The 26,414-nt window shown below is 31.2% G+C and overlaps 1 protein-coding gene across 7 annotated transcripts in view; it reads right to left on the reverse strand.

Annotated features, from left to right (window-relative positions):
- The window catches only part of LOC105144482 (48 related 2), a 235,328-nt gene that overhangs the window by 200,029 nt on the left and 8,885 nt on the right, over positions 1–26,414 (reverse strand). For 4 of the 7 annotated variants that reach the window (XM_087408212.1, XM_087408211.1, XM_087408210.1 and 1 more), the window contains exons 2-3: positions 6,930–7,087; positions 6,740–6,848 (exon numbers count right to left, since the gene is read on the reverse strand). The exons of 2 other annotated variants lie outside the window; for them this stretch is intronic. In XM_087408212.1, coding sequence (XP_087264338.1) covers positions 6,740–6,848; positions 6,930–7,087 — 267 coding nt within the window. Of the gene's footprint in view, positions 1–6,739; positions 6,849–6,929; positions 7,088–11,773; positions 12,054–26,414 lie in introns of all 7 variants that reach the window. One more of the 7 variants, XM_087408216.1, reaches the window with a different exon arrangement.

Raw genomic sequence — 26,414 nt, forward strand, 5'->3', positions numbered from 1 at the left:
TGGATTTCACACGTCATTGGCCCTGAAAAGGGCCGATATTAGTCAGCAGTTGTTGGACCATGTAAATAACTGAATGCCAACAAAGGCCAGATGTAATTAAGCATCCAGCCAGTTTCCTTTGTTCACTTGAATAACTGAAAGATTCTTATTTTTCATGCGGCAGATTGTCATTTGTTTTAGTAGTACCTGAAAAGTTGTCAATTTTTATTTATGTAACCCATGTTTCGTTTTAGTTTCTTTTATTCACTTGAATAACTGGAAGATTCTTAATTTTCATGCGGAAGGCAGATTGTCATTTAATCTAGTTATACTCAATGTTTATTTCATAAAGTAAGAAATTTTGATGTTGTCTCGAGCAATAACAAGATCTTTGGATTTCTGTTGTTTGTAGTAGTTTAACTACTACAGGTTATTTTAGATTTTTTTCTGTCTTTTTTTTCTGTAAACCGTAATCATGGGCGATTATCCGCCTAATGAAATTGTTGATATGATTCGCCAAGTTGGTCGAGCTGAGCATAATTATTCACTAGCAGCGCGCTTTTATGCTGAAAAATATCCACAGGCGTCATCCTGATAGGAAGACTATAAAAAGGCTTTGCACCAGAGCTGAGAACGGAAGTCTAAAAAGAGAGCGACGAAAATCAGGTGCTAGTGAAGAAAAATCTGTAGCTGTTGTGGCAGCTGCTATTGTGGATCCTCATATGTCAACAAGAGAAATAGAAAAAAGGCATGGTATCCTAAAATCAACGGCCAATCGAATCCTGAAGGCTCAAAAATTCCATCCTTATCACATTCACATGCTTTAAAAATTAGAAGAGACTGATTATCCTCGACGTTTAGCTTTTTGCAACTGGGTGCAAGGCCAGGTGGATGCAGATCCAGCATTCGTTGCAAAGGTACTGTTCAGCAATGAAACCACCTTCACCAATAGAGGTGACGTTAATAGACATAATATGCATTATTATGCAGATGTTAATCCACACTGGAAAAGACATAAGGAGTTCCAACGTCAATGGTCGCTTAATGTCTGGGCTGGCATTGTGGATGATTACATTGTGGGACCATATTTCTTTGAGGAAAATTTAAATGGTAATAATTATTTAGATTTTGTTCGAACTGAGTTACCAAATCTTTTAAGAAATGTACCTCATAATATTCAGGAAATAATGTGGTTCCAGCAAAATGGGGCCCCGGCACATCGATCTCGACAAGTAAAAAATTACTTAAATGAGCGATTCCCAAACAGATGGATTGGTCTGGGAAGTACTACGCAAATTTAGCCACCACGATCACCGGACTTAACTCCTTTGGATTTCTTTCTTTGGGGATATCTCAAAGAGAAAGTCTATAAAACGGAACCCACAACAATGGAAGATATGAAGAACAGAATTCGAAGGGCATGCCAAGATATTCCTCCAACTTTTCTTCAAAATGTAAGAAATTCCTTCCAAAGAAGAATTAACAAATGCATGGAAGTGAATGGAGAGGCATTTGAACATTTAAACTAGATCCCTGAACTTGATTGATACATCTTGCCATGGTTGTTTGGGCATTTCCTAACTTATTCCATTTCACTATTAGATCTTACCTTTATTGGTTGGGTTGTACACTTTATTTTGCCTTTGATGGCTGGATATTGTGTAAATTATCCAGATTCTCCATTACATCTTGCCTTTATTGGTTGGATTATTCATTACATTTTGCCTTTGTTGGCTGGATGCTCCATTACATCTTCCCTTGGTTGGCTGGATGCTTAATTACATCTGGCCTTTGTTGGCATTCAGTTATTTACATGGTCCAATAACTGCTGACTAATATCGGCCCTTTTCAGGGCCAATGACGTGTGAAATCCATTCGGACCTCTACGCCGTACACGTCGGTTAACATTAATGTCGAAGGTAAATCTTTAACCCTTAACCTGTAACCCAGGGTCTACAAGACCCTGCCGCAAGTGCAAGAGCAAGTGATTTTTCCATAGGTTTTTCCACTTTCTTCAAGTAAGAAATGTGTAAAAAAATTATTTTTCCCGAAATATTTAATTGGGATTTATAGTTGAGGGTTTTAAGAAGCTTCATGAATTTCTGCAGATTTTTCAAAGCATTTTTACCGTTTAAAAAAGGCACAGAATCTAAAAGACCATGGTTTATAGATTTAAAGTGCCGAAACAAAGGGCTACGGAGTAAGGGTTAATTTTCATAAAATGGTCCTTTATAACTAGTTTTCTTCATTGGGAGTTTGCTTTTATGATCACACAAAATTCAGACCCGTAAAATTTCCTCCTCTTTCTAATTCCTTGAAATGACCTTGAAGGTCATGATCATGGTCATTAAGTAACCCCCCCCTCACAACTTTGGTGTCGAACATTTTTGCAAGAGCACATAGTTTTCAAGATGTTTGGATTTCATCTTGACATGATCTTGACATTGAGGTCACGGTCAAGGTCATATTCGGACGTAAAATTTCTTCCTCTTTCCAATTGCGGTGTGAAAAAAGGGTCGTTCCATTTGAAAATTTTGACTTGACCTTGAAATGACCTTGACGGCCATGGTAACGGTCATGATCAAGGTCACTGTTGGATGCCCCCCTCGAAACCCTACAACTTTTGTCTAAAACTTTTTCTTCTAGGATGTGTAGTTTTCGAAATATTTGGGGTGCGCAATTAAAATGGGACACGTATATATATATATATATATATTATATATATATATATATATATATATATATATATATATTCTACCGTTGAAAAGTTTCCAGACCTGAAACTTAAAATTGCATAATATCCAGGTCATTGTAATTCGGTAAAACATCGCAGACAAAAAAATAAAGCATTTTAAAACTTAAAACTTATACTTTAGCATGTTTTTGACAAAAAAATTTTGTCTTTACAGTTCTGTATCTTAAATATCATATTGTTGTAATTTTTAAAATTACGTACATTTAATGTGCGTAGTATGATAAAAAATTTTTTTCAAAAAGTTCAATATTTTTAAAAAACAGTACAAAGATTTACCTGCAAAATGTTTCCTTAAAAATTTTTTTATGATTTTTCTTGATTATGCAATATTGAAGCTAAACCTGCACTGATAAAAAATCAACGGTTAAAGTTGGTAAAAAATCATCACAAAAAATTTTATCTTCTCAATTTTGTAGAATTAAATTTATAAACGATTAGAAGCTTGTTAAAGTAAACTTTAATTTTTTATGATGGTATTTCATTGAATTTTGATGTTGTGAGCTATGTAGGTAGCTTTAATGACTTGTAATTCCGTCAAGAAAAATCATAAGAAAATTTAAAAAAAAACATTTCGGAGGTAAATCTTTGTACTGTTTTTCAAAAATATTAAACTTTTTATCTAACTGTGCACTGTTAAATGTACATAATTTTAAGAAATATACAACATCAGTGATATATATTAAAATACAAAACTGTAAAGACAACATTTTTTTGAAAAAGCGGTCAAAAGCATGTCAAAGTATAAGTACTTTAAAATGTTTTTTTATTTTTTTGTTTGCGATGATTTTTTACCGAGTTACGATGAATGTTATGCAATTTTAAGTTTCATGGAAACTTTTCGACGGTAGTGTGTGTGTGTGTGTGTGTGTGTGTGTACACACACACTACCGTCAGAAAGTTTTATATATATATACGCATACATATGTATATGTATTATATATATATATATATATATATATATATATATATATATATATATATATATTAGATTGACAAGGAAAAAAAATATTTTTTTTTAATTGGCCTCTCACCTTAAAAGCTTCTATTTTATGCCAAAAAACATCTCTAAATATTTATCAAAAAATATTAAGATTTAGTGAATGATTTTTAAATCACAGTTTCGATTTTTTTTAATACATGTCCGATTTGATGCAAAAATGGCTTAATCTGGATTTTAAATGTGATACTGTATGTTTTTTTTGGTCGCTAAACCAAATTTATAATAATTCGTTTAGCTATACGATATATCTTAAAAAATGCAGCTTGATTAATGTGAAAAAATGATTAAATTTCGAATTCAAGATCGATTTCCAAGCATTTAAATGGAGCGAGATTTTATTTCTTTCAAATTATAAGTTTATTCACCCAGAATAAGATTCAATTGGAATTTTCTTGGGAATTTTCTCCTACAGGATCTTTAAAAGTTGCATTTAACTGGACTATAAAACATTTTTAATTACAGGAAAAATTTTTTTACAAGTTCTAAAGTATAATATATCGCTTTGTGATTTTGCCTCAATTTGATAATAAAAAGAATTCTATTAGAAAATGAAATGGAGACATAATACAAAAAAATGTAATTGAAATACATACATATATGTATATAAGCTTAATATGTGATATTATTTTGATTCTATTCATGATTGTGTTTCAAAATCGAAAATGATTTTGGCGTGCAGTTTGCAGGATATGTATACACACTCATTGGATATGTATACACACTCATTCTGAAATATTTAAGCATTAAAATCTGTTTTAACAGATTCTGTTTTAACAGAAAATAAGTTCATTTTTTTAAGTTCATTTTTTAGCAAATTCGATTTGACGTAAATTGATGTAAATATATGTACAGAAATTGATTAAACCATGAAATCCTCAACATATTTTGTTGCCTCAATAAATTTTATTGAATAATAATTACTCACTGGAATTTTTAACATTATTTCGTAGACACTTATCTATATCTTATAAATAATAAAAGCATTATAAAGAAAAACAAATAAAATGTAGATATTAACAAAAAAGTAATTTCGTTTACTATTCAGTTCGTTTAGAAAATTTCAAACAAATTTAAGAAAATGACTAATGACACAGAAATAGCGTTTTACAGTGAATAAACTTCAAGGTTTCATTAAAGTTTACAAGGATCTGTCCAATCAGCTCGCAAAAAAATGTAGTCTATAAGATTGCCTGTATGGATTGTGAAGCTTCGTATGTGGGGCAAACAAGTCGACAATTAAAGACACAGATTTCGGAACATCATAATCATATCCCTAGAAAAACATCTATCAGCTCGATGATTACAGATAATAGGTTACAACATGATCATGAATTTGATTGGGATAATGTTCGGATACTGGACAGAGAAAGACATTTTAAAAGATTGACTTCCAAAATATTACACATAGAAACACAAAAGATGAGCTAAAATTTGCAAACGGTTACTGAATTTTTAGACCATGTTTATATTTCGGTTCTCGATGCCATCTTGATGTCACAGAATTTGTTTATGATTTATAGTATGACTTTGCTCTTCGGTAGTTACATAGCGATGACATGTAGCATTGTTATTGTCTTAGTAATTGATACGTTAACTACTCTTGCGAAATGAGACGTCATTTAATTTAGATAACTGACACAATTATGTTATTCATATTCTTAATAATTTGACGAAAAATGTTGCTTATTATTTATTATAATTATGTAATGTACATTATGTTGACTGGATGTGAGTATATAAGTCTGTTGCAATTTGGTGAGTGATTATCCGTACTCGTTTCCTTATAGATTTAAATTATCATTAATCATCTTTACTAAAATCTTAATGTTATTATAATCTATCTCGTGGAGTTCCTTATTTTATCTGATCATTTAACCATGATGGAACAAATAGGAATCTTTTGGGAATCAGTAAGGCGGATGATTGGCACCAGGATTGCACAGCTTGCGTAATATAATTAATTTATTTAATTTGTTGAGAATGACTTAAAGTAAATCGAAATGCGTACTACCTCTGTCGAAATTGAAGAGATAGTTGTATTAATATATATTGAATCTCTTTATACTTGCGCAATAATTACTGTTGACTCCTACTTCCCTACATATTTTGTTCTTAAATTTGTTAAATATTGAGGAGTTTCGGATTTCATTTTATTTGATGAATTTTATAATGCGTTTCACTTTTAAACTTGGATTAAATTAATGTATAACGGTTTTAATATGTATCAGTGCGCACTAATCCAATCAAATTTGCTATTAATTGTTTAAGTTTGTCTCACTGCTTTAAGTATGGCGACAGATTATGTTGTAAGTATTAACTGAATCATCTGGGGATCGAATAACCAGGAGATACGGTAATGTCTTGATTCTAAGCCAAGCGCAACGACACTACCGTGGTTCTTTTACGCGAGACCGCAAGTTGCGGAAATTATTCGATTTTTAACATAATACATAATGTGATAAATTCATCTTTTTATATACTGTAAGAATATTGAGAAAATATATGGATCTGTTTAAAAAGATATGTATGGTATTCGATTTTAATTTTTAATTAAAAAGATAAATATTTTTTTAATTTATATATACTTCATAACTAATTACTCATTAAAACAAATTATTGTTAAAAATGTTTTGTCGTCAACTTATCGTATCTCTAAAATCGTAGCGACTAATTCAAGGATATGCACATAGACTATATAAATTCTGTATACATATACATAGTCCATATATATATATATATATATTCTTGAAATATTATATGGACTATATTAAACTATATTAGAGATTATATAAATTATGTAGGTTGTATATAGAAATTATATAAATTATATAGACCATATATATTCTTTATATAGACTATATTCATATATTTAAGTTTTGATATATTATTTTAAAAATTAAATTAATTTAAATTAAATAAAAATTAAATTAATTTTGTACATGGACTATTCATAAAATATATTTTGATTTGATTACATTTGCCAATTACTTTCGAAAATTTCTTACCTCAGCATACGTTTTCTTTCACGAATATTAGCCGCGTGTCTTTGAATTCTATAAGGACTGCCATTTGGATAATAACCTTCTTCTACGCCGTTCATCTCTGTGTCATGATCTGAACGAAAAATTTATTTTTAACAAATATTAATCAAATAACTTCATTATTACAGTTATTTGGTTTGATAGTATTTATTACCTGGCGTTGAAACTGGCACATGATAGTGCAAAGGAGAATGTGTATGTGGCGATGTGTGCGTGATATGTTGCGTGGATCTGCCTGCATAAACACATGAAGGTAATTCTGCTAATTCTTCCTCAGTGATATCGCTATTGTGTCCCACGTAATATTGAGTACTGTAAAATTATAATAACGCGAAATTTGTTTGTGTCATTCAGATATTAATTGTATTATTTGATATTTATTTTTGCAGAATTGTTAAAATTTTTGTATTTGTAGAATTTTAAGTAATATAACTGATAAAGATTTATTATATTTATATTCTCTGATATATACATATATATATAATATATAATATATATACATATATATGTATATATATATATAATAAATTCTATATATATAATATATTATATATATATATATATATATATATATATATATATAATAGACTCTATCTATAGGTAGGATAGGATATTATGAGCACTGCAGGTAATATGAACACCTTTTATATTTCTGTAACAGTTGATATTAGTAGTGCCAACAGATGTAAAAAAATGCATCTGTTTTCGACGCATCTGACATTCCAATATGCTGCAAAATTTGATATAAATTTATGTATTCTGGATATTTATCATATTAAATAAGATATGTTACTTTTTTATTTCTTACGTTTCTTCCTTTAACTTCATGAGGTCTCCGATATTGAGATAAAATATTTTGTTTTGCATGTTAATTTATAAAGTAAACATGGGTTACTCTAACTTCACAAAGTCCCGAAACCATTATTGATTTATTAGATACGGAAATTTTTCGGATAGGTATGCATGGTCATTTATTATGAGCATCTTCATTCCTTATCGTACACTGAAAAGAAGATCTGGTGAGGGGTCAACCACTATGGCAATCAGTGTACATTTCTTTAAAAATATATTGCGACAGTAATACAGGTAATGCTAGCAGTAGCAGTACTATCCAAATAGCACAATGACGTCCTCAGAACGTCCTCAGATCGTCCAGGACAGGTAGTAAGAACGTTCTCAGGATGTCCTATTTCCGATTTGGGGATATCTTGAAGACGCCCTGTGAAACATTAAATGAGCGCCTCAATGTATTCTCAGGAGATCTCGACGGCGTCCTATGGATGATCCCGAGGGCGTCCTCTAGAGATCTCGAGGATATATTCAAGATCCTCCACAAGATCTTGTAGAGAAAAATAATCAGGTAGAAAAAAATAATTTTTTGTTATTATTTTTTATTTTTTCCGGTTCAATTAATATTTTTACTGTTTCGCATACTTATATTCTGTCTTATTAACTATAATTATTGAAAAACGTATCGCATCGGTAAGATTTAAATCTACGAGACCTCTAGAACGATAGACATTTATGCTGAGCTAATTGCACACTTGTGATCATTGCCAACGTTATATCTCCTACAGTAATTATTCTTAATTTCATGCCTCTGCTGACAGTTTAATATTATTAATATTTGAGGAAATTACATGGAAACGAAATAATACGCTGGTATATGCTATTTATTAACTTACAATTAGTTAGGAAATAACAATGACAAAATGAATGTTCTCAGTCTCGAGAGATTGTTCGACTGTGGCGGATGTATTTAGTCTCGCTGCGATCTAAGTGTTGCATGTTTCATTTTTGAGCATAAGTATGGCTGGTTTTGACTGTGCTATTTGTGTTATGTTCGAGTGTTTTCCTTCCCCAGTCTACTTCATCCTTGTTGTCGTTCTTCTCGTCGAGAATATAATGTGTGCTATTTTATACCGCTTTCTTATTTCTTTTTAAATTTACTTAACTTATTTGATATTGTTTCTTAGGATATTGAGCAATAAACATTTCATCTGCAAGTTATTTTTACAATTTTATTCTTAGGTGTATAGAAAATTCTATTAGTGTTGTCTCATTCTCTAGTAGTAATGTGAAATCTTTAATTAAACATAATTATATAAATATTTATATATAATGGCTATAAATTATTCGAAGAATTGCTAACTTTAAAAATTTATAATATTATTGATGTGATTACAAATTTCAAATAATTCTGCTAGAAAATTGGAATTAATGGAATACATATACTATATATATTATACATATACATATACGTATACGCGCGCGCCCACACACATACACACACACACATACACACACACACACACACACACACACAAAAGATTGAAACATCCAAGATATGTCCCCATGATGTTTTGAGACTGTTCTAGAAAGTCCTTCTAGAAAGAAGATAATGTCGGCTGTCCACAGGACATCTTAAGGACATCCTCAAGATGTCCAAGATGTCATAAGACTGTCCTCAGGACGTCCCTACACTATTCTAGAAAGTCCTGAAGATGATGACGTGAGGTCGTTCCAAGACTCAGGATGCCCTAAAACTGTTCTGAAAAAGTCCTGAAAATGATGTCAGGCTATTCCCAGAACGTCTTAACCTTCAGTACACGCAACTTTGGCAGTCCTTATCTACTCACATTCGGGTATTTATAACCCAGCGTTTTCTTTTATTTCTTTCTCAGGTTGTAGTGCATCGATTTTAACTAATTTTTTTTTAATCTATCATTTGAAGATTGAAAAAAAGAATTTTTAAGTTAGAAAGTTTAAAATGTCGTAACACAAAAGATATTTATTAGGAATACAAATAAGTTTTAAAGCGTTTTTAATGAAATTTAATATTTATTTATTTAGAAACGAAAACACACTTAATTATCAAAATAATCTCCATCATTATCTATGATCTTTAGCCATCTTTCGGACAGCTTGCGAATTCCAGAAGCGAAGAAGGTTTCGTCTTTCGATGCGAATAAAATTATCTACTCATTTTCGCACTTCTTCAAATGCTCGAAAATATACATCGGACAAGGCGTTTTGCATTGACCGGAATAAATGATAATCAGAAGGGGCTATGTCTGGGCTATACGCCGGGTGCGGCAGAACTTCCCAACCAAGAGCTAGCAACGTTTCCTTTACAGGTTTACCAACATGAGGCCTAGCGTTGTCATGAAGCAATTTCACAGGACGTTTTCCTTTGCCAGTAAATGGACGATTTCGTTCGATTTCTTGATTTAAACGGATCAATTGTTGACTGTAGCGATCACTGTTAACCGTTTCATTCGGATGGAGCAGTTCATAATATAGCACACTCTTCATGTCCCACCAGATGCATAGCATAACTTTGCTGCTGTGGATGTTGCGTTTTGGCGTTGATGTAGTGGGTTGTCCTGGATCCACATAATGTTTTCTCTTTTTAGAATTATCGTAAAAAATCTACTTTTCATCAGTCACGATTTTCCACAAGAAAGATTTTCTATGCTATTTATTGTACAGATTCAAACACTTCTCAAGACGATCATTTTGTTTTTTCACTTAATGCATGCGGCACCCACTTTCCTTCCTTCAGAATCTTTCCCATCTGCCGTAAACGAATTGAAATATCTTGTTGAGTTACTCCAAGTTGCTGTGCAAGTTCGTTTTGTGTTTGACATGAGTTTTGATTAAGCGATTTAATGCTTGCAATTCATTGTTTGTAACCTTCTGAGGAGCACTACGTTCTCTATCGCTAACATCAAAATCATCCTCTTTAAATCGCCTAAATCAAAACTCACACGTACTTTTGGATACAACATTGACTCCAAGAACAGAACAAATTGATTCACATGCTTTAGCAGCGCTTTTTCTTTGATGAAATTCGTATCGAGTGCAGTGTCGAATAAATTGCTTGTCGCTCGCCATTTTAAAACCATTTAATTTTGAGGTTAAGTTTCCAATTTTGTGAAGTCAATTATGTTTTTTAATAGTACATATTAAGCGCCACTACATATCAAAAGAGCGCGAAAATATTTGAATTCTAAGTTTAAATTATACGTTACACAAAAAACTTTAAAATTTATTTGTACACCTAATACCATAAGTGAAAAAACATAAAAAAAAAACGTTAAAAAAAACGAATTTTTTTCAAAATCTTATCCGTCAAAAATAGATGAAAAAAGATTTTATTAGTGGATGAATCAACTAATGAGTTGAACTTTAAGAAATTATAAGCGTAAATTATAAATAAAATTATAAATTTTTGCGATTTGTTGTAGAAACGATATTTTTTTTTTGCAAAGTGAAAATGAGTGATTTTTCAGTTTTATGGAAATTAATTATAAACTGAAAATCTTTGAATTTTAGAAAGAAATAAATAAAAAAAAGTGATCCTATCATTCTTCTATGAAAAATATTAACAATTTACTATTATATTTAATATTAATAATTACAATAATTATTAATAAAAATGGCTTATTAAAAAATAACGACTTTAAAGGAAAAAGTATTACATTTTTTAAAAAACCTATAGAGAAAAGATTGTAATTTTGCAACAATACATAAGATATTATAGTATTATAAATATGTATATTTGTTTCTAGAATATTTGTATAGGAAAAAATCAACAATTTAATGATACCAAATTTCAGCCGGATACATTCCCGGATACTAATTATAATGATATCTGACTATTCGGATAGTAAAAAAGTGCCTGATAATATCAAATACCGGATATCCGGTGAATCCCTACTCTTTACTACATTGGATATTGGCCGTGTTGTGGCGCATTTGTCGCAGGAATCATTAATGAGGAAGAGAAAAAAGTCTTTTTCTGATATTAAGAATACAATAAAATTGACTTAAATCATTTTTTTATGATGTACACTTATGATTAAAATCATAAATAATCCAATTAATAATTTCTACTTACATTTCAACTTTGCAGTAAGTCTGAATTTTCTGACGTTATACACACAAGGGGTTAAGATAATCATAACACGTACTTTACATCGTACAATTACATACCTAATAGCGCATTAGAAGATTGCCAAGCAAATGGCAATTGTATGGGAATTGTAGAGATGGTACATAAGTTTTTTCCCTTCCCAGCCTCACCATCACTGCTCAAAGCATGTTCGAATGTCTGAACTATGAAAATCAGGTGGAGTTATGCTAACCCCTTGTGTGTACTGAGGATTAAGAGTATCCTTAAGATGTCATAAGGATAAGATTGTCTCCAGAACGACCTAAGGATCCGCTTAGGCTATCCTAAAAGTGTCCTGAAGATGATGTCCTGAAGATGTCTCTAGAATATATAAATGTCTTTGAAATGTCTCAGAATGTCCTGGGATATAGTCAGGATGATTCTGAGGACGTCTTGTGCTGTCTAGGTAGCAATATGTTAGCAATATACTAGTAGTAAATACATATAGTGGTATGTAACAATACATTAACAATACTTGATGGCAATATATAAAATAACAATACAATGCTAGCAATGTGTAGTATTGCCATAATTAGTAATCATTGTACATTAATGTACATTTTTTTAGCAGTGGTTGACCCTCTCAGAGTCTGGTAATAGCTATTAAATGTACGGTGAAATAATGCCAATCAAATGTTTTGTTAATATAACAAAAAATAAAACTACTTTTACAAATATTTAAAAAGTACTATCAAACTATTACCATTTGGTAATATTTACTAAATATTTGTAAATGTAACATTATTTTTTGGTTATATTAACCAAACATTTGATTGGCATTGTTCTAATAAAACATTGTTCTAATAAAATTTTATATGTATACATACATATTAGGTGTTGGAATTAATTCGTAGCGTTTTACAAGTGATGGGAAGTACTTTCATTAATGTATTTTTTAATGCTCATGTGAAATAAATAACATTCTTTCATTAAAAACGCTACGAATTAATTCCAACACCTAATATATATATATATATATATATATATATATATATATATGTAAATATGTATATTTCAATCTTTCATTTCTGCATAATTTTTTACAAAACTTTTTTGTGCTTATATTACTTCTAAGGATGTTCATATTAGCCTACCCAGAGAGTAATATGAATACTGGGCGGATAATAAGAGCACCGCCACCATTTCAACATTTGTAAATAATTGATTATTTTAGTATTAAAATAATCAATTTTAATACTAAAATACATAAAACATCAACAAATCTATCAAATGGTATCTATAAGATTTTTTTATTCTTCAATATGCTAGATGTATTAAAATGTATGTATATGTATTAAGGTGCTCATAATATCCTATCTTACCCTATACGTATATAATATATATATATATATATATATATATATATATATATATATATATATAGATATATATATATATATGTATGTATATGTATGTATATATATATGTATATCTATATGTATATATATATATGTACACACACACACACACACACACACACACACGTATTTATATATTTATACATTATATAGAAAAATTGCCGAATGCATGCAAGTTGTCTAAACCATATCTCAACGATTCTTTATATCATTATTTATTTAATATAAATAACATTTACAAGAGAAACACCACGTGACAGGGTCGGGGATTTTAAGCTTTTTACAGGCTGTTCTTGAGCGAAAAAAAATGATACGTGTCCAGCCGTTTTGGCCCATAGTTTCGAAGAAATCGATTTTTTAAATAATTATTGTAACAATTTGAAAAATACATACTAATGAAAATACGTATAAATGAAAATATCAGTATATTTATAAATTTCATTTTAATTTAATGTTATTAGTTTTAATTACTTTTCGATTGTAATGAAATTTCATGAAATTACATATTAATATTATAGATAATTAAACACTCATTTATGGAATATTTGTTATTATCATCGTTATCATAGTTGTTGTTGTTATTCACATGAATAATGCATAAATAAGATGAAAACTGTTACAGTTTCTGAAATTCTAAATTATAATTTGAAACAAGTAAGTCAAATGTTTATAATCTTCTTTTAATTAACATTAATCGATTTATTAATAATAATAGAAAACTAATCATTTAATAAAAAACTAATCGTTTTGTAGACGTATATTGTAAGGGATAATATAAAGCATAAAAACAAAAAAAAAACAAAAATATTTATTGCATTATGAACATAAACGAATAAATTTCATTTTAGAATGAAAAATTTGCTTCTCAACGAAATTGATCTCTAAAAGAAGCTTTCCGTAATATATCAATCAAATCTGTTTTCCGCCAGAAATTAGAAAAAGTTATTGTATCTACAAAAATTCATTTGTAAAATGTTTACAATGCAATAAACATTTATGTTTTTCTTGTTTTTATGATTTATATCATCCCATACAATGGGATGTCATCTACAAACACGATTAGTTTTTTATTATTATTAATAAATTGGTTAATCAAAAGATTACAAATGTATGACTTACTTGTTCCTAATCATAATTTCCAATTTCTAATTTCATCAGAAACTATAACAGTTTTTATTACAATCTTATTTATGCGTTCATGAATAATAACAACGATAACGATGACAATAATAAATATTCCATAAATGAATGTTTAATTATTATCTATAATACTAATATGTAATTTCATGAAATTTCATTATAATAAAAAATAATTAAAACTAATAAGATAAGAAACAAGACCGTTTATGTTAAATAACATTACTTTAAATACGAAGCGCTACTATGGTCTGAGTGTTGAAATGTTGAACTAATATATATTCATATAAATGAATTAATTTCAGAAATGATAATTACGTGTCGATATGGTTGTCGGACTTTCAACGCAATCAATAATTATCTCAAAATATTAATAACCCCCCCCCCCAAATTTCTCAAATTAATCTTAAAGAATTATAATAAACTTATTGCGAAAAATAAAACTAATAACATTAAATTAAAATGAAATTTATAAAGATACTGATATTTTCATTTATACAGTACGCTTTTTAAGTTATTACAATAATTACTTAAAAAATCGATTTCTTCCAAACTATGGCTGAAACGGTACTCGGACACGTATCGTTTTTTTTCGCTCAAGAACAGCCTGTAAAAAACGCATCAAAATCCCCATCACCTGATGTTCCCCTTGTTAGTAACAAAAATATAAAATAAGGACTGAGTAATGTAGGTAGAAATTTAATAGTTATGTCATACAGGAGTTATATCCCATACAGCACATTAATGTTGAATATCTCAGAAACATTGAATTGCAAAATTGCGAACATTGCAGCAACATTGCGGAATGCAGGTTCAATGTTGAAGAGACGTTACAGAAACATTTAATGTTGAATTGCAACGTCTGTGAGAAAAAAATTTTGCATATTAATTTAGTTTTATTGTTAAAATAAGTATTACTGTGTGTGATTGACATCATATTATATTCTGGAATACACATAACATTACAAAAAAAGAAGGCTTTTTCTCTCATTTCGAAATTAATTTCCTTATATATTACGAGGGCAAGTCAATAAGTTCTTAGAAAATCTATCAGAGGGCACTCGCAGTGTCATGTCACATTACTTTTTGACAAGTAGCATCTTTCAGCTGATTATTGTCAAATTTTGAGCGGAATTCATCGCGTGGTTTCATTTATGTAGACGATTAAAGTGAACAACTTTTGTATTTTTTGTAAAATGGAAAAAAATGAGTTTCGTGTAGTGATCAAACATCTACATATGAAAGGTTTAACGCCGAAAGAAATCAAAGCCGAGTTGGATAATGTTTATAGCACATCTGCACCAGCGTTTGCGACTGTATCCAATTGGGTGAATGAATTTAAACATGGTCGTACATTCATATGTGATGCACCTCGTTCGGGACGTCGTCCAATTGAGGCTGCTACGTCAGAAATCATCGATAAAGTCCACGATATTGTTTTGACTGATCGACGAGTGAAAGTACGCGAGCTTGTTGAGGCCACAGGCATATCACATGGCACAGTAATTTCAATTTTGCACGAACAATTGGTTATGAAAAAGCTATCGGCAAGATGGGTGCCGCGTTTGCTCACTGTGGACCATAAGTGCGACCGTGTGACGATTTCAAAACAATGTTTGAAGATTTCAACGTAATCCAGATGAATTTCTGCCTCGATTCATTACTGTGGACGAAACATGGATCCATTACTTCATATCCGAGGCGAAGAAACAGTCAAAACAATGGACTTCACCGAGTGAACCAGCTTCGAAGAAGGCGAAGACCGTGAAGTCGGTCGGAAAGGTGATGGCCACAGTTTTTTGGGATGCACGCGGTATAATTCATATTGATTACCTTTGAAGCAAACGATCAATGGCGATTACTACGAAGCTTTATTGGACCGTTTCAACAACATTTTAAAGAAAAAAACGTTCCCATTTGGCGAAGAAGAAAATGCTCTTCCATCAAGACAATGCACGAGTTCATACGTGGCACCAATGCTAAAAAGTGGCTAAATTCAACGAATTCTGCTACGAATTGCTTCCCCATCCAGCATATTTGCCAGATTTAGCCTCCTGCGATTATTTCCTGTTTCCAAACCTGAAGAAATGATTCGGAGGAAGGAGATTCATAACCAGAGAGTAGTTCATCGCCGAAACAGAGAGGCTTATTTTGAAGGGTTGGGCAAATCATATTATTCGGACGGTTTGAAAAAGTTGGAGAATCGTTGGATCAAGTCTATCGAGCTGAAAGGAGACTATGTGTTGATAAATAAAAATGAATTGATAAAAAAAAATATATTTTACTATGTTTTTCTAAAAACTTATTGACTTGCCCTCATATTATATTTATAAGTGATCATCTATCTAATCTTGTACTTCATCGAACGGTGCTGAACCTCTGCAATTGTACAGGAACTGCTGCTTCGATGATTCATGAACATTGAGTGGAAGTGAATGTATAACTGTGACATATAAAGGTGAATCAAAATAAACATATGTCCTTGAAATGTCATGCTTCTGACTTAATTTCAAAACGATCTTTGCTTTGCTAAAATGTAATCAGAAGCTTAGTTTTCAAATTATAAAAGGAAATAATTAGCGAATAACGGGACACGTAGAGAAGATAAGAGCGGTGAAACTCACGTCGGGAGATCCTCATTGCGATCAGACGACCGCTACACATGTGAGAGTATGCATATGTAATCGCATTTACTCTCTCTCTCTCTCTCTCTCTCTCTCTCTCTCTCTCTCTCTCAGCACGCACACACCACACACATACACACACACACACACACACAACGCACGCACGCACAAATTTACCTTGTAGAAATTCGATGACTTTATTTACTGCTTGAAATTAAAGAAAAACTTGCATTTCGGATCACGTACAGTTCCAAATGACATATTTATGTTAATTAAACTTCCATTCCTTTTGCAAATTAATTTACATACATGTTCCCGACACAGAATGCACACTGATTGAGTAATTAATCAATACTTCGTATAGATTCCATATAAAACGTATCATTTCGAAATATTTACGCACAATTGACATACAAATTATTCATTCGCTTGAAGAAATTTACTAACATATCTCTATCAGTTAAGTATCTATTTTATTACCATCTATCATGTATGGTTCATAATTATTAATCATTGTCAATTAGCATAGGTGACCGAAAATTATTCAAAGAAAGAAACAAATAATGTGTTTATTCGACGATAGCATGCAATTGACTGATTTTAATAGCAAGTCGATTGATATCGGTCGATATCAACATTGTTTCTTACATTTTATATAATGTTGTAAGAAATTGATTTTTTCTTTATGATGCTAGTTCACTTGACGCTACGAATACTTCGAAACATACATTTTTTGTCCTTATTAATCAGTCAATCACGCTTCGAGGTATTCGTAGCACTGAGTACAATACACTCTGTTTCAAATTTGCCGCGGTGTGAGATTTTAACTATATAATCTCCATGTTTCGTCAGTGCTAGTAGAAATATAATCAACAATATCGATCGACTGCTTGCTATCGTTGAGTAACGCATTGTGTGTTAGTGAATAATCGTGTGCTTCTTTCTTTGAGTAATTTGCGGTCGACGTATAATTAATTGGCAGTTATTCATAGTAATTAACTAACAGATTCACTATTTAAATCAGTCAATTGCATGCTATCGTCGAGTAAACGCGTTGTGTTTCCCAACAAACGAGAATGGATTAAAATGGATTAAAATTTTTTTTTATCCGAATGCGTATTTTAAATAGCGAATACTTTTTTTGAATTTAATTGGATTCAATTGTATTTAATTGGATGCAATTTTATTGAAAAACTGCATTTCCTATTCAAAATTTGAAATTGAACAGTATTCATAATGCACAGAAAAAGCTAATATTATTTTTAAATTGAAAGACATAGAGATATGCTCCATGCAATTCCTATAAATGAATAAAAATGCATTCAGGATTGAAAAACATTCATTTTAACATTCGTGAATCATATTTCTGAAAATCTGAATCCATTTCAATTCATTTCAATCCGTTCTCGTTTGCTGGGCAGCAAATGAAGTCATCGAATTTTTAAGGTACAATAAATTTGTGCGTGCGTACGTGCGCGCGTTGGTGGATGTGTGTGTGTGTGTGTGTGTGTCTAAGAGAGAGAGAAAGAGAGAGGGGAGAGGTAAATACGATCGCATATGCATGCTCACACATGTGTAGCGGTCGTCTGATCACAACGAGGATCCTCCGTTTTGCGTTCGATGTGGAGTTTCGCCGCCCCTGGCTACCTTCTCTAAGTGTTCCATCATTCGCGAACTATTTCCTCTTATAATTTGATAACTAAGCTTCAGACAAAATTTTGACAAAATAAAGATCTTGAAATTAAATCAGGAACATAATATTTCAAGGATAAACGTTTATTTTAATCACCCTGTAGGAACAATATGCACAAGTCACGAGTCGACATCGCGCAACGGACTGTTCAAACAATATTATATGTGCTAACATTCTGCACGCACGGCCGATTCCCGCAAAAACATATATTGTTTAGACTTCCATTAATCCTTAATGGTCACACTTCAAATAAGGCACACAATGGTTACTCTGAGTTAAAATGACTTAAACCATCTTAAAGTGTTACCAAATTAATAGTATCACTTCTAATGATTTCAATATACTATAATAATATACTATAGTGTATAATTTCATCCTTTAAGAAAGTGAAAAAATCGCGTTTTAAGAAAAAAATTATTTTTAACATTCAAAAAAGCCGTAAACATGTTAACTTCGGAAAAATGTACCTTTTTACTTAAAAATCATAATTTTTTAATTTTAATTTTCAAATGCAGTTTCAGTCTAGTATTCTTGAGATTATATACTTTAAAAAAAGTATAGTATGGTTATATGCATTTCAGAAAAGGTATTTATTTTGAAGAAAGAAGATGATCGTTTTTTAGATGTAAAAAGATGTTAAATTCATATAAAAGGCTATTTATTATTAGTTTAAGTTATTATTAATATAAAAGTTATTATTATTATTAATACTGAAACGAATATAAGTAAGAAACATAAAATACAAAAAATATAGAAAACGTTACTCTTCGCCACAGCAATCTCAGTAAACAAATAGAGTCTTCTCTCTAAATCTGAATCAGTAGATAATCACCGATTTAGTATCAAATATGCCATGTTATATGTTAATTAATTAATGAAATATAATATCCCTAATCTTTAGCAAACCTTGCTTCAGTGTTTTTTTTTTTAAACCCCGCTTTTATTTACAATCTGTCTAACTTGACAATAAGTAAATTTTCTACAGTTAACAAAGAGCATGTAAGTATTCACCCAATGGTTAATACTTTTACAGAGAAAGTATTACAATACTTTTTACAATAAAACCATGTTAGATAATTATATTTCTATTTCTTTTAAGTCTTGAGTTCTTAGGAGTTACTTTGTTAATCCCAGCTGCTAACCGATTCGGATGATCCTTAAGTCTGCGTATGTATTTGTTGTAGTGAGTTCTTATTTCCTCTTTTACGGTAGGAATTTTTAGATCTTCCCTGATTATATCATTTGGTACAAACCAAGGTGCATTGACAAGTTGTCTTAGGGTTTTTGATTGAAAACGTTCTAAAATATCAATAGTAGAATGTGAAGCTGATCCCCAAGTTGAATGCCGTATGTCCATACAGGTTTAAGAATGCTTTTGTAAATAAGTATTTTGTTTTCAATCGTTAACTTTGATTGGTTTCCCAGTAACCAGTACATCTGTCTCAATTTCAAGTTTAGCTGTTTACGTTTGGCCCAGATATGGGTGCTCCAGGTCAGCCGACGATCAATGTGTATCCCCAGGTACTTAACATCATTTCTTTGCGGTATTTTTGTTTTATTAAGGTATAAAGAGGGACACGATGTTTTCCGGAGTGTGAATGTTACATGAGTTGACTTTGTCTCATTAATTTTTATTCTCCATTGCTTAAACCACGCACTTGCAACATCAAGATATTTTTGCAAGACTTCAACTGCCACTTCAGGGCTGGGGTGGCTTACGAGTACCGCAATATCATCAGCGTATGTTGCTGTAGTGATTTCTTGCATTGTTGTAAATCAGCTGTGTAAAGTAGGTATAAGGTTGGACCCAAGACGCTACCTTGGGGGATTCCAGCATTTATTGAAAAGAGTTTTGTGACAGTTTGGTTTATTTTAACTTGGTAAGTCCTTTTAGTTAGATATGAGTACAGTAATTGATATATATTATTTGGAAACATTCTATTTAATTTGTATAGCAAACCTTTATGCCACACCTTGTCAAAAGCCTGTGCCACATCTAGAAAGGCAATGGTACAGTATTCTTTATTTTCGAAGACCTCTTTGATTTTACTAGTTAGTCGGTGGACTTGCTCGATTGTTGCATGATGGTTGCGGAAGCCGAATTGGTGATCCGGGATTAGTTTTTTGGATAAGACAATTGGATTTATTTTGTTCAGCAAGAGTTTTTCGCAAATCTTAGACATGACAGGCAGTAAGCTTATTGGTCTATATGATGTGAGAAGATCCGGGTTTTTACCCGGTTTTCCAATTAATATTATTTGCGCTACTTTCCACTGACTGGGGAAGTGGCACAAGCGAAAAACAGCATTTATTAATATAGCGAGAAATCGGATACCTTTAGGGGATAATTCCTTAATTAATTTACCACTAATGTTGTCATAGCCTGATGATTTTTTATTCTGAAGAGATTTTAGAATTTGTAGCACTTCCTTAGTCTTGACTTTTATTGTTAGTAGTTCTTTTTGGACAGGGATTTCTTCATAACTAATTAGTTCCTTTTCCTCTTGATCAGTTATTTCTTGAGCTGTTGGCTGGAACACTTCATGCAGGTGTTCAGCAAAGGCATAAGCTTTTTCAAAATCGCTTCTTGCCCATTTCTCGTTATTCTTTTTGATTGGTGGAATATGTAGCTGAGGTTGTTTCAGTCTTTTTGTAGCTTTATATAAAGAATAGTTTGTTGCTTCGGTGGCAGTTAATTGTTCGAGATAATTTTGAATGGACTTGTTTTTCTCTGTAATAAGTAAGGATTTAAGTTCTTTTGTTATTTTGTTTAGTTTTGTTTTATTTGATTTAGTTCGCGTGATTTGCCATGTTTTTCGTAATTGCCTTTTCTCTTGAATTTTTGTTTGAATATTTTTAGATATATTTTGAGATTTTTTTTAAAAGAGCGACTGTTGGAGTAGCTTCGTTAACTGCCTCATGGATTATTGTGTTGAATCCTTCAATTGCGTTTTCTAGTTCAGTGGGATTCTTAAGTGGAATGTTGCAATTTAGATTTTTATCTAAATATAGCTTGTATTTTGTCCAATTGGTTTTCCCATTATATAGGTATTGTATTTTTTGTGACATAGTAATTTGTCGAGTAAACGTGATAATAACCGGTGAATGATCTGATGAAAGGTCCAGACATGATTTAGCGATAAAACATTTTGGATCGATACTTTTTATGATTGCAAAATCAAGCAGATCAGGGGATTTCTTTAAATCTGAGGGCCAGTAGGTGGGCTCTCCGGTTGAAATTGGAGTTAAGTTTTCTGCCTGTAGTGTTGCATATAGTTGACATTCTCGTGGGATAGGTGTCAAGGAATGAGACCCCCACCACGGGTGTTTAGCATTGAAATCTCCTGCAGCGATGAAGAGGTGGCCCAGGCTTTTGAAGAATTTTTGAAACAACTCCATTTTTATTGAATGCTTAAGTGGACAGTATACAGCTGAAACTGTAAAGGACCCTACCCGATCATTCAGAGTTACATTGGTAGCTTGTATAAATTCATCTTCGTTTATTCCAGCTAAATGGTGTTTAATAGTCGTTTTTATAATGACGGCTGTCCCACCTTGCTGTACCACCTTGCGCTCTTCCACTAGGATGCTTGGTATCGTAAATGGTATAATTTGGTATTTTTATATAATTTTTATTTGTGAAGTGTGTTTCTGATATCAGCATAATATCGATTTTTTGGTCAATTAAGAACTTCTTAACTTCCAATACTCTTTGAGCTAAGCCATTTGCATTCCAGATATATTTACATCACGATTTTCCTTATTGAATTTTGTTTATTAAGCTTGTAAGTAAATTTAGCATTGTGTCCATTCGACTCATGAGCTGAGTCAACATTTGTTCGAGTTTACTTGTTGCTGTTACTGATGTATTTATTATCGTTTGTGTTCCTATTTGAGGCTGAGTAATATTTGTTGTATATTGTTTATGGTCGGGTCTCACAGCGCTCGCGTACGTTGTATTTGGTTTAACGAAGCAGTTAAGGCTTTGTAGCTGGTTCTGGGTTTGTAGATTTGCAGATTTTTCTTTTAACGTAGGGTATAATTTTTGTTGTAATTGTTTTCGCACTAAACAGCCTTTATAACTTGCTGGGTGATTTCCGTCACAGTTAGCACATTTGACTTCTTTAATTTTCCCTTTTGTTGGGCAATCAAGAGTAAGATGATTCATTGCACATTTTACACATACCGGGCTTTTAAAACAATAGTTTTTTGTGTGACCGTAACCTTGGCATTTCTGGCATTGAGGAATCTCCCTTTTTTTGCGAAGTGGTTCGAAGCTGACAATTATATTCAGTAGCTTATCGATATTATAAATAGATTTGTTATTATCTTTAGGTTCAATCTCTATTATGAATAATGGTAGAGATTTTTGTGTAATTCTTTCTCGTATATTTGTAATTCTAATTACTTTATGTTCATATTCTTCGATGGCAGCTTTTAAATCTTCAAGATCCGTTGATGGGTGCATGTTTCTTAAAACCGCTTTATAGGATTTATCCTGCTTTCTTTGATAGGTGTAAAATTCTGTCTTTCTTTTTCAAGCCTTCGATGATTGGTAGATATTTTTCTGACTTGCTAGGCAGGATTTTTACTTGGTTATTGGCCAGAATTTTCAGGCTATAGTTTTTGCCGTCGATTTCATCTAGCAATTTCGCAAGCGGTCCGATGTCCTCGACTCCACTAACAAATATTGGAGGTGACCTGGCGACTCTCTCTACATCTACTTTCTGGATATTATTTTCCGTTTCTTCATATTTGGCAAGTGGATTGAACGGATTTTCAGAGATTATTGTTTTATTTAACCAATAGTCCTTGATGTGTGTTTGGCGTTTTTTGGCCGTAGTTTCGCCAGGACTGCTTCTTATTCGTTTTTTTTTGGCAGATGGTTGCCATTGCTGTTCTACAGATTCACTTGAATTTCTTCTAACTGGAGAAGATCTAGTTTCGTTTGAGGCCATAGGCCAAATATGTTAATTATTTAATTTCTCTCTTAAACTTATATTTAACACACGTTCGAGCGTCTAATTCTATAGTTAGCTGTACAGCGAAGCGACGCAGCACAGCGAAGCAAAGTAAACAAACACGTCTGCTCGCTCCGGCTGCTCGAGCTTGACTCGTGTACAAATATAGCGCATTCAACATATATGTTATTATATGTTATATTGTAAGATTGGAATTATAATGTGCTAATATAATAGTACATGCAAATATCGGTATTTTAACTATATAACGCTCAAAATTCTTTTTTTTTAAATTTCACTGATTATTCAAATCAGTGATTAGCTAAATGTGCTAATATAATATGCTGATAATTCAGTATCAAGTATAACACTTCAATAGATTATCCACTGATTCAGATTTAGAGAGTGTTTATCACACACATGGTTCGTAGACACATTCTTTCCTCATCGTTTTTTTAATTTTTACTGGAAGGACACAATCCACATTTTGTTTATTTTGCAATTTAATGCAAAAATATAAATTATAAATTAGTTTCACGAAAACGACGTGTTAGTCACTCTTGCTGACGTTTTGAGAAAAAGAACGCTTTTTGCGCGAATAGCTTCTAGACGCATATTAATGATCCGATTAAAAAGCTAAGCATCTCTATTGATAGTTAAAACTTCAAACCTCCAGTCGATGACGGATACACGTTCTTTCGATATCAGGTTCTGAAATCTAGCGTGAAAGATGCTCGGATCATTTTGACCCAGAAGGACCATGAGAGGTTAAAAGATCAATTTAATTGATTTAAATTTTCTATTTACACGACATTTCATTTTTTATAAAATAAAATAGATTTCGATATATAATTTCTTCAATGTCGTTTTAACGTTGCAGCAACATTAACAAGCAATGTGGGAAAATCAATAAAAATTCAACTTCCTCTACAGAACAAAAGTTGCAACAACAATTCTACAACATTACAGCAATATTGCATGTTGGAACAATATTGCAGCGTCACTGCAGCGATATTGCTACAAATTCTATGCTGTATGGATTGTGATTAAATTTGTTCAATATTGTTTCACCATTGTTTCAATATTATTTCAACATTATTTCAACAATCATTAACAATCAATGTAGAAGAATCAATATAGATGCAACATTGATAAAACATTGATACTTCAACATTCAACACTGCAACATCTTAGCATCATTTTTTCAACGTTCTGTGCTGTATGAATAGATGTTTCATGGGTTATCTCCGTGTCTAAATCCATTCACTTCATTAGTAAGATGAGAAACAATCTGATACAGCAATAGTGATGTGTATTGCAATTTTTAGTATCCTAATAAAATGAATTTGGACACGGATTTTCAACTTGAAAAATGCATCGTTTTGTATAGAAAGTTCCGTGAAATTCTTTCCATGAAAAATTATTAGGTTACATCTTATTTGTGTGATAGCAATATTTAAAAAAAAACAGATATGTCTGATATTAATTTTTGATCAATTTATGTTGCTGATAATAACATATGACTACAAAAAATTTTGGAGGGAAATACAAATTAGAAAAATATTTCTTATAAATTTTTTATCCGAATTTGAATCCGAATTTATAAACCATTTATAAAAAACCAATTTATACCATTTTGCTTCATCACGTCCAGTTTTTTAGATAATAAAAAAAACAATGGAAAATCTGTAAAAATTGAAATATTTGCAACAAAGAGTTAGGCAATATGCATGAGTAATAGAATCTTTTAATTTCAAAAATTGATATTCTAATTGTTAATTTTGGAAAATGCAGTAACAATTACAATATCCATTTTTGAAAGAAATTTCCATGACTCACGCAGATTGCCTGACTTTTGCACAATGGCACTTTACACCAATTTGTTTTATGATTTGTTTTATGATCCTAGACTATAATGCTTAACATTATTAAAGCCAAATTTTTTTGTTTCTTACACTATATTTAACTTATAAAAATATACTTAAAAGTTCTGCGATCATTTTAATATTAATTTACTTTCCTTAAATATTTTACCTTTTTACATAAATTTATTTATAATGTTCTTGAAACTTCTATGTGAAAGATAGCTTCGACCTAGTGAAAAATTATCTGATGTTAAGATTGACACTAATTATATCACATGATGTTATTTCACTTTTCACTAATGTAACGTTTGATCTAGACTTTGAAAGCATCTCTAGTAGATGGCCTAATACTATATATCCAGAGATTGTAATATTTCAAAAGATGAATTTATCATCGTTTTTAAATTCATTTTTAATTCGAGTTTCATATTTAATGGGGATATATACAGACAAACATATGATTTACTCATGGGATCACTTTTGTCTCCGGTGATTGCGAACTCAATGTTACAAGATTTAGAGATGAGAGTCCTAAAAACATTAAAGTTTACAATTCAATTTTACGTTGACAGATACGTTGGCGATATTGCCACTGCTGTTCCTTTTAATATGACTACTAAAGTACTTTACCCTTAAAAACACTTTTGGGTATGGCATACACCATTTTATTTCCAAGATTAGAACTTTTTGTTTTTGAAATGTGATTACCATTTCGAGTCAAAAAATAAGATTTATGGTTTTATCTTTAAAATTTATTATCTTTAAAAAATTATTAGAAATGGCTCGATAATATAAAAATACAAATAAGAAGGAGCATACGCAAGATTTATCGTACAAGACATGTATTAAAAAATTTCATATGTAAACGTTTCGGTCAAGTCGTGATCATAATCGGTACAATAAAGAAAATGTGAAATGTTAAATTGCACATGTCGAAATACAAAAAATTTTTCGGCAATCCTATTTTCTTGAATCCTGTTTGATAGTGAGATTAAGATTTATTTCTTGATACTTGTAAGTTAAATACGGGATTCTGATAAAAAT

This window comes from Acromyrmex echinatior, chromosome 7 (genome assembly GCF_024713525.1).
Source record: "Acromyrmex echinatior isolate Ae372 chromosome 7, ASM2471352v2, whole genome shotgun sequence".
Classification (NCBI taxonomy): domain Eukaryota; kingdom Metazoa; phylum Arthropoda; class Insecta; order Hymenoptera; family Formicidae; genus Acromyrmex; species Acromyrmex echinatior.